This window comes from Triturus cristatus, chromosome 9 (genome assembly GCF_964204655.1).
Source record: "Triturus cristatus chromosome 9, aTriCri1.1, whole genome shotgun sequence".
In the NCBI taxonomy this organism is placed as follows: Eukaryota; Metazoa; Chordata; class Amphibia; order Caudata; family Salamandridae; genus Triturus; species Triturus cristatus.
The window spans coordinates 705363852-705374488 of NC_140592.1; the positions used below are offsets into that span (position 1 = coordinate 705363852).

General features: G+C 47.0%; 1 protein-coding gene across 11 annotated transcripts in view; it reads left to right on the forward strand.

Moving 5' to 3' along the window:
* The window catches only part of KAT5 (lysine acetyltransferase 5), a 688762-nt gene extending 679627 nt beyond the window's left edge, over positions 1 to 9135 (forward strand). For all 11 annotated transcript variants that reach the window (XM_085625846.1, XM_085625847.1, XM_085625849.1 and 8 more), the window contains one exon: positions 8170 to 9135. In XM_085625846.1, the coding sequence (XP_085481972.1) occupies positions 8170 to 8304 (135 nt within the window). In that variant the 3' untranslated portion in view covers positions 8305 to 9135. The remainder of the gene's footprint in view (positions 1 to 8169) is intronic.
* The last annotated feature ends 1502 nt before the right edge of the window (positions 9136 to 10637 follow it).

The following is a 10637-nucleotide window of genomic DNA, read 5'->3' on the forward strand; positions in this document are numbered from 1 at the left end:
CAAACAAGCAGGCCAGCTGGTACACGGAAGACCGCCAAGACACTAAACAACACTATAAACAGCTAGAAAGGAAATGTAGAGCCAGCCACAATACCACAGACAGAGCTACCTACAAGGCTGCACTCAGAAGCTATCATCAGCAAATAAGAGACACCACAAAACAGCACTAATGGACGGCATCTAAGGAAGCTCCAACAGCTGCAAGGAGATTTTCCAGAGCATTAAGTATTTCACTAAGCTCTTAGCCACTGAAAACAACATCGTTGTCTAACAACAACTCTGTGCCAACTTATACAACTTCTTCCACAGAACAATTGCCATCAACCTACAACAACTTTGCATGCCAACCCAACCACAGAGAACTTTTTGTTAACATACCCACCACCAACCAAGACGGTCACCTGACTGAATGGAAAACCCTCACCAGAAACAAAACAGATGCAATCATGAAGACCGTCCACTCAGGGGCCCCAGCAGATCCATGTTCCACTGCATCTATAACCTGGAAACATCACCAATCAGCACCACCCTGACCCATGTCATCAACACCTCCCTCACTTCCGCCACTTTAGCGGATGAATGGAAACTTGCAGAAATCAGCACCATCCTCAAGAAGCCCACAGCCGACCCAAATCAACTGAGCAACGTCTGACCCATCTCTCTGCTCACCTATCCAGCCAAAGTGATTGAGAAGGTCATCAATAAGCAACTCACAACCTGCCTCGAACTTCACCATTTTCTAGACAGCACTCATTTAGGATTCAGAAGGAACCACAGCACCAAAACAGCACTCATCACGGGCCAATGACGCCATTCAAATTATCTTTGACTAAGAGCAAACAGCGACCCTCATCCTGCTCGACCTCTCTAAGGCCTTCAACACTGTCTCCCTTAACATCCTCACCCGAAAACTCGACGAGATTGCCATACAAGGATCTGCTCTCTAATGGATCTGTTCATTCCTTACAGGAAGAACCCAAAGGTTCCTTGACTGTCACCCTTCACATCAGAAACCAAGAGATTGATATGCGGAGTCCCACAAGGATCGTACCTCAGCCCCACTCTTTTCAACATATACATGACACCGCTTGCCAACAGCATCCGATTTCAAGACCTCGCCCTCATCTCCTATGCCGATGACACCCAGCTCATTCTCTCCCTGACAGACAAGGCAACCACCAACAGGACCAACTTCCCCAACTGAATGTTCATGGAACAGACTGGATGCGAACCAACTACCTGCAGCTCAATTCCGACAACACAAAAGCACTGGTCTTTGGCAACAACACCTCCCAATGGGACTCCACCTGGTAGCCGTCAGAGCTAGGACCCACTTCCATAGACCACGCAAGAAATCAAGGGATCATCAGTGACGATAAGCTCAACATGATGGCGCAAGTCAATGCAGTGTGCACTGCCTGCTTACACATCCTACACATGCTACAAATGATCTTCCAATGGTTGCCTTAGAACACCAGAAGGACCATCACCAAAGCACTGATCACCAGCAGGCTGGGCTACTGCAACACTCAATACACCAGAGTATCCAAACAACTCCTAGACAAACTCCAGACCATCCAGAAATCCACTGCAGGACTCGTACTCAACCTCCCACTTTACACCCACATTACACCACACCTCAAGAACCTTCACGGGTCCCCATCCACAGCACAGCTAATTCAAACTTCTCACACACACAAAGCACTACACTACACAGGGCCAGAATACCTAAACAGTCGCATACACTTCCACCATCCTCACCAGACACCTATGCTCTGCCTCACTCGCACACATTCCCTGCATCCGAAAAAGCAAAACTGGAGGTTGCTCATTCTCCTACATCACGCCCATGACATGAAACGCCCTCAACACATCAGAGCCTGCTCCTCTTTTCTTGAATTATGCAAGAAGCTGAAGACCTCGCTCTTCGTATAAGCACCTTGGGGACCGCACACTTACACACCTGTCCTGGGTACCTTCTTCGGTGAGTAGTGCCTCCGCTCAAGCAAACGTGGAGGCTACTCATTCTCCTACATCGCACCCAAGACATGGAACGATCTCCCTCAACACAGTGGACCCTCCTCCTCACTTCTTGAGTTCCGCGAGAAGCTGATAACCTTTCTCTTCATATGAGCACCTGGGGACCTCACACCTACACACTAGGTCTGGGCAGTGAACTTCGCTTCGTTCGTGGAGTTCGCAGAGTTTCTGCACTCCGCGCAGAGCAGTTTTTTCCTCGTACACTAATGTTAATTTGGCGAATGCGAGAGAGAAAAATCCAAAGCTAGACCATCTCCCGGAGGGTCGCAACTGCTCGCATTGAGAAACCATCCATTCGCGCTTATGAAGCTCGCACTTGAGTAGAAAATCTACTGAAGCGACTGAAAGAAGCTGCGCCTTCTTGCGCTGCGCATGTTGATGTTCACACTGATTTTCCAGCGCGGGACCTACCCGGCGCTAAAAATCAGCGCGCCCTAATGCACTCCACCACCTGTGGAACTCCTGGTAGCTTGCCAAAGTTTTTTGGTCACTTCACAGAGTTCTGTATAGCGGAACTCTGAGAACTCAGCCCAGGCCTACTAGACACCTGCCCAAGCGCCTGGATGCTCTCTCAGGTGATGAATGCACTATATGAATCAACATAAGTCACACATATATAAATAACTTGCGCCAAGGTACATATATGTGGAGTTAGGTATACAAAATGTACCTGCCAATATATTATATTTTCGATATTATATCCTCGATATGGTGTGACATCACTATTCGGGTGTCGATATTCAGGAACACCGATAAAAAAGGATTGTATGCGTGTCTGACAAAATACATATCTATAGCGGTTCTGACTGATTTTTCTCTCCGATAATGCTTTGACACTTTTTTCTTTATCGAGGTTTTTTCTCAGATTGGCGAAATCTAGATGGAGAAACCAATTTTTGAAGAAATATTTGTTTCTTCATTTATTTATTGTTTAGAGAGTGATTCTCCTTTATCCTCCTCTTCCCCTTATTTATTGTCCATACATCTTTTACCCACCAGATTTCCTTCTAATTTTATTTTAACCTTTAGTATTCTCCCTACCCCATTCATGTTTTCCCATCCTATAGACTCTCCCCCTGTTAACTTTCCTACTTTTACTCCCTTATATTCTTTTACCGCCCCTTTCTTTAATACAATGCATGTTTACCCTTCAGCTTTACTCCTTTTCAAAAAAATTATTTTAATACTCCCCTACCCCTTCTACGTTTCCACATCCTATACGCTGTCCCCTGTTACCTTCCCCTTTTTACTTCTCCTTCCTTTTCTTTGATTCTCATATGTGTTACACCCATCTGCTTTATTCCTTTTAAAAAAAAATTACACTTATTACTCCCCCACCCATTCCCTTCCCTCTTACTCTCTCATGTTCTTACCTTTTTCTTGATGAAGTATGCCTTTTCCTCAAAAACATACTATTTTCATGCAAAAGATATTTTGTTATTTTAGCATTTCTGTGAAATGTAGTTTTGTCAACTTGATTTCTTAAGGCGGAGTCTTCTCACATTGGAAAATCGTCAAAGGGGCAATATATGGGTAAAAAGAGTAGATTAAATAAGTTTTCTTCAGACTGTTTTACTTGAACACAAAGCCATTTTCACCTCACATTAAATCGATTTGTTTGTTTCAATTTTGGCATCTTTGATGTCTAACAAAATGAATAAGTCTACTTATTTTGATGCCACACTTGGAGAATTGTGCATATCTTGGTGGCGATACCATTTCTCTTGAATTTACCATTTTTATTTTGTAATGCTTCTGCTGCTCTTCACTCTTTTTGTGACTAACTATGTAGCTGCTAAAGCTCCTAGACGACTCTTGTCTTGGAAATGTGCACAGATAATAGATTTGGGAACTGGGAAGGATATCCGGGGGGGGGAGGCAAAGTGCAATCATAATTTTTGTTAATATGTTAATATGATAAGCTACTCCTCATGAAATGCATGTTTACAAAACTGTATACACATGGAAACATGTCAGTAGAGATAATAAGCAACACTTCACTCAGCAAATGGCAAAAGAATACCTAACCATTTAAAAGCTCTAAGTAGTTGACGTCAACCATAAACATTAAAAAGAAAGTGTGATTATCCAACATCTTTTAGCTCTTCTTTTACTCACAAATGTACATTTTGTTCGACATTGGTTACATATTAGCAACATCTAGTTAAGCGATTTAGTGCTTTCAAAGATCAAGCGATTAAATGTGAGCCAAAGTTTAAACTTTAAAGGGATTAAGAAAATTCACACTCTACAGATGAGTTGAAGCTAAGATCTGAAAGAGACACGTTAGTGATAGATTCCTTACCTTAGAATATCCTCAAGTGTCAGACTGGATCCGGAAATTTTTCGTCAGCACTATCCCTGTGTGTCAGTAGGCGCCGGCGTACGGCTCCGCGTGCGTCGCTGGCGTCGTAGCTGCCGAGATGACGTCGTCAGAGCTACTTAGACGCGGCCACTCGCGCTGACATCAGTTCTGTCTTTTTCCGCGCAGCAGCGCAGATCCAAGAGAGAGCGGTACCCCTAGTTAAAAGTTTAACTTGGTTTCTAACAACTTCTTTTGTCGTGTGCTTGACAACCTGTTGCAATAGAGATGCCCGGGTTTAATTCCTGTAGGGCCTGCCGCCGCAACATGTCGGTGTCGGACCCTCACAACGTGTGTCTCTTCTGCTTGGGACACGCCCATGACTCTGAGGCATGCCCCGATTGCCGGGCCATGGCACCGAAAGTTTTGCGGGAGCATTGCCGAAAGTTGTTGGAGGTTCGGCAATTGGATCTGGGCCAATCAAGGTCCCGATCCCGTGGAAGATCAAGGGACTGGTCGCGGAGCCATCAGCATCGCTCGTCGGAATCGGAAACAGCTAAGTGTCGGCGCCATAAAAAGTCGAAGAAGCGTCGTCGCTCTTCTACCCCTCACCAGTCGCGGGACACAGAGGGGGCTGGCGGTCACTCCCCCGCGGCTCCGTTGGAGCCTCCATCGTTGCCTGCGGCCTACCCTCCCTTTCCGGGGCTGCACGTGACTTCGGATGACGTGCAGGCCTTTATGTCAGCCTTACGCCATTTGTTTGCCCCGCTGGGTCCCTCTGGAGCGCCTTCGAGACCCTCGGATCCATCGGAAGGGTTTGCCTCTGGCCTCGGCTACGCCGGCACCATACCCTGCAGCGCCGCCAGCCCCGACTCCGGCCTCGGACCGGGCTCCGGCTTCGGTGCCGACTCCGGCCTCGGCGCTGGCCCTGGATCCGCCTCCAGCGCCGGGCGCGGCGCCGCCGCTGATGCCGGACGGCGCCGACCCGGGACTGGTATCTTACCCTCCCATTCCATTTCTTGGAGGGTAGTTTATCCCGTTTCCCAGGGCTCCTCGTCCTTAACGGCCCCTTCAGCAACCGGTGGACGAAGGGGAATACTGGGAGGGGTCTGAGGACCCACTTGCAGCTCAATGCGAGGATGAGCCTGAGTGGGAAGGCGATGTGGAGGGTCCAGTGGATCTGGATTTCTCTCCACACCCTGGCACTCTGTCCCCTCCTTCCGTGGCCACGGAGGAGGTTGGGACTTTTTCGGTGGTTTTACGTCAGGCAGCTGAGGCTCTTAACCTCGAGCTCCCTTCTGTACCCATCAGGATCAATCTCCTGACTGAGGTCCTGCAGCTGCAGTCGTCCTCCTGCGGAGCCGTTACTGCCCTTCAATGAAGCGCTTACTGATATCCTGTTGGTCACCTGGATTAAACCTAACACAGGAGTCTCTGTGGACAAGGGTGTGGCACGCTGCCATCGCCCGGCGCCGGGCGACCCCAGCTTTCTCACCCAACACCCGACGCCTGAGAGTCTGGTTGTCCAGGCTTCTGCCTCGCAGAGTGCGTTCTGTTCTGCTCCTCCGGACAAGGAATCTAGGAAACTGGAGCAATTTGAGAAAAAGATTTTCACATCTGCCAGCTCTGGGTTGCGGGTGGTGAATACTGGGTGCCTGCTAGGCTGCTATTCCCATTCTGTGTGGGACACTGGCACAGGTGCTACCTCAGTGCCCTGTGGAGGCACGGGCGGTTCTCTCCCAAGCCATTAACGAGGGGAGAGATGCTGCGAAATGTACTATTCGTTGTGGGCTTGAAACTGCCGATTCGCTTGGTAGGGTACTTTCCACAACTGTGGCGCTCCGTCGTTATACTTGGCTCCGCACTACTGGCTTCTCTGGGGATGGCCAGAACACTCTGTTGGACATGCCCTTTGACGGTACACGTCTCTTCGGTGATAAGGCGGATAGCACCCTGGAACTTTTTAAGGACTCTCGGGCTACGGCCCAGTCTTTGGGTCTCGCCACCACGTGTACTCCCTCTGGGTCCGCTTTTCTGTCGTTTCGAGGCCAAGGTCAGGGCACCCAGGCGCGTTCTTTTCAGACCCGCAAGTCTGCGCAGCCAGTCTCAGCACAGCTGCGGACAGGGGACCCGCCGTGGTGAATCCCGGGGACAGCGGACGAGTCAGTCCACCACCTCCCCTGCTGCCGCCGCCTCTAAACCTTCCTAGTCCGGTGTTTCAGGCCCACCTGACACCAGTGGGTGGCAGAATTTGTCATCACCTTCCCCAGTGGCGCTCCGTAACCTCGGACAGGTGGGTTCTGCAAATAGTCTGCAGGGGCTACTTCCACCCCTTCAAATCTACCCCTCCAGCCATGCCTCCTCAGTACCACCGCATGTCGGGGGAACACTTGGTAGTTCTCCAGCAGGAAGTTACGGCCCTCTTGGCCAAGGGGGCCATCGAGCACGTTCCGACGCCAGAAGTAGGTTGTGGTTGTCACTCCCACTACTTCTTGGTTCCGAAGAAGGACAAAGGTCTGCGCCCTATCTTAGACCTCCGGAACGTCAATCGCTTCCTCCGGAAGGAGAAGTTCAAGATGCTCACGCTAGCTCAGGTCTTGTCTGCTCTAGACCCGCAAGACTGACTGGTAGCGTTGCATTTGCAGGATGCTTATTTTCATATTCCCACCCTGCCAGCCCACCAGCGTAACCTACTGTTCATGGTGGGCCACAAGCACTTTCAGTTCACCGTGCTCCCTTTTGGCCTTACCAGTGCCCCTCGGGTGTTCACGAAAGTGATGGCGGTGGTCGCAGCTTATCTGCGCAGAACAGGGGTTACAGTCTTCCCCTATCTCGACGACTGGCTGGTGAAAGCGGGCTTTCCCCAGACAGACGTCCCCCACCTCCAGACTACGGCCAACCTCCTGCATTTGCTGGGGTTTTCCATCAACGTGCCGAAGTCGCACCTGTTTCCCGCTCAGAAGCTCCTCTTCATTGGAGCGGTTCTGTATACGGCGCAGTTTCGGGTTTATCCTCCCGAACAGCGAGTCCGGGACATTCGGGCTATGATTCCAATCTTTCAGCCCTGGTCCTGGGTTTCGGTCAGGAAGACACTGAGACTGCAGGGCCTCATGGCCTCCTGCACCCTGCTAATCGACCATGCCAGATGGCATATGCGGGCTCTTCAGTGGGACGCCAGCGATGTACACGGAGCCGTACGACGGCGCCTACCAACGCGCAGGGGTACTGCTGACGAAAACTTTCCGGATCCAGTCTGACACCTGGGGATATTCTAAGGTAAGGAATCTATCCCTAACTAATGTCTCTTACAGATATATCGTTAGACAAGTAAGTAACTTGTGCTTTATGTTGAGTGTTGATTGTAACAATGTAGATTGCTCATTGGTGGTCAACAAATACTCTGTGATCTACTTATCTTGTTGAAGCCTATTTTTCTTTAAACAGTTATAGCTCTGCTAAGATACCAACCACCCTTTAATTTTCAATTTGTTTAATAGTAAATTTTAATGATGGTCCATTAATTAAATTATATGACATTGCTTTGTATGATAGGTTATTCAATTTTCCTTTTAGTGACTTCAATGTGGATAAGGGTATTAAAAAAGACAAAGCATGGTTTTGCCATAAATCTTTCCATGAGAATCTGCTCTACATAAGTATTTGGGTGGCGGGGGGTGGGGGGGGTGTTGATGAACATTCGAATCCACTGAAGAAATATATTTACTGTTAAATAACCATTTCTTTGTGGTAGTGTCTCAAGTCTACGCTGTGTTGTAGATTGGAACTCCCCAATGTTCACTGATTTCTTTTTTGTTTTTGTTTAAAAGGGCCAGTACATCCTGACTCTCTCAGAGGACATAGTGGAGGGTCATGAAAGGGCCATGCTCAAAAGGATTCTTCGGATTGATTCCAAGTGTCTACATTTCACCCCGAAGGACTGGAGTAAAAGAGGAAAGTGGTAGCAGTGAGAGTGAAACTATTCCTTGTGACACTGGCAGACAATTCACATCTCGCTTATTAGCACAGCAGGTGATTTAGTCCACTCATCTGCCCGGACACCCAGATGTAAGAGATGTTGCCAAAGCTTAGGGTTATCAAACTTTGTACTGGATTCCCTTAGTAACAACTGCCTCAATACTCTTCTTCGGGTAGAATGCGTGAAATAGACTGTGATGAAGGCACATTGTGGATATTGGATTTTCTGTTTTAACAATCTCCCTTCGTACTTGGCATATTGTTTCAGTGAGAGCTCTACAAAGCTTATTAGTGCCTCAAATGAAGTGACATTTTGCCACCATCTCCCCTGGCAGCAGGGCCATTTATGGTAATCTGGAGCATTCTTGCATTGCGGGCCCTGGGCGACAGCCGACGCAGACCAGCAATGATTCCAACTCTGCTTCATATCCGAAATTGACTGTCTACCTTTGCTCTTTGTCGCCGTAAAGTGTTGAGAATCTTGGATCTGCAAAACAATATAAAGCTGTTAAATCTAGGGACTAAAAGCCATGACCAGTGTGGTTACGAAGGAAGATATGGAGTTTCAAGAAGTTACTAAATGCCTCCTTGCACACGCACTGAGGCACATTGTGTGTGAATACAATTGGTAATGCGTCTTTATTGATAAAGTTCATTTAAAGTTGTAATTGTGTTTGTCTTCTTAAGTTGGCAGTGCCACCAAAAATCTTGACAATAATAAAACAGCTCTCTTCTTCCCTAGAATTTGAGCTGAAAACCACCTCTACTGCGTAAATGTTGCACATTGTATTTGGAATAAAGAATGCATATTTTCTTTGGCCATACTCACCGTTTAAGATAAATAAGGGATTGCTCAACTGTGTTTATATGTAACTATCTGTCAAACCAAACGGCTCACTGTTATCCATTGAAAAGTATATTTGAAATCTTACCATTCTACAACATGTTAAATGTCCTTCATTGATTCTTCATATTTTATTCTCTTTCATTGACTCCTGTGTTCCTCATTTACCACTAATTCAAGAAGCTTCCTATTTTTAAAATTTTCTTTTGTTTGTTCATTTTATAAATCTCGCTCTTTAGTTTTAAAGTTCTGAGATTGTCTGTTCCACAGTCCTCATTATTCTTACATTTCTATTGGTTTCTGATATATTTTCATTTGTTTCAGTTGCTCCTTGCTCTTTTTTCTTAAGAACATGCTCTAGTGAGCGGGTAAAAGAGAAAACATCAAGAGATCCCTAATTTTTTCCTCAACCACGAACACATCATGCAACACCTGAGTAATAAACATTGCACCCAAATGATTGTTTGCATATAGCTTGGCAGTAAAGGTTTGTTAGGTTACGCTTACAGATATACATACTCCTCTTTGTGTGTGTGTATTTGCCAAGTTCAAAAATGCATTCTACATTGTGAAAAAAGTGACAATTGTTGTGATAAAAAATGACCTCTGAATTCCTAATGAAATATGGCATTCGTGAAAAATGCTATTTATATAAGTAAAAAGCATTTGTAGAGCAGTTCAGGAAGCTAAATATCACTTTTTCTTCATTAGTTCAAGGTCATCAATAATAGCACATATGAAAAAAATCTTACAAATTTAAGTTAGTTAAGCATTCTACCCCTTGTATCCTAAATTAAGTATCTTCTTAACAGACGCACGCAGACCGTGGTTACATGCTGAGATCCTCTATCTGTGCTAATTTGTTTTTAACTGTTTTTAAACGTGTGTAGCGATTTTAAATGTTTTAAAATTTTCGTTTTGCCTGCCACTTTGCACTCATCTCTTTGCCACTTTGCACTTAAAAAGGATTTCACCTACCTTCTTGGTAGTTTAAAGCTTCTCGTAGCGCTTAAAGGTGTTCCCGCCTGCACCCCGGTCCACCACGGGCTTCCCGATTGTTGTGGAGGGTGCCGGCGATCTTTCAAACACCATTTCCAGCTTGTTGGGGGGGGGGCGGAGCAGGGCGGTTAGCGCTCTAGTGCTCACTGCCTACTTAAACAGCATGTCTTTCTCGTCGCGCAGCGGACGCACGCAGCGGGCGCGCCAAAGGCAAGCCCATCTGCGCCCGTCTGGGTCAAGACCGTGCCTTGCGCCAGGGATGCTGGTGCATTTTCGTCAGATTTGACTGATAAGGCTAACTATACTAGGGAGGAACTTCTAGACCTATGGCAGGTAGGAGTTTCTTGCCACCATACTATGGACCCTGAGGTCCTAATTGGTAAACAGTATTTTGCCTGCCCCTCCTGCAGTTTTTGCCTGACACAGGCAGGAGCTGGTAGCACCCCCACAGATAATAGTGTAACTACTTCTCCTTCC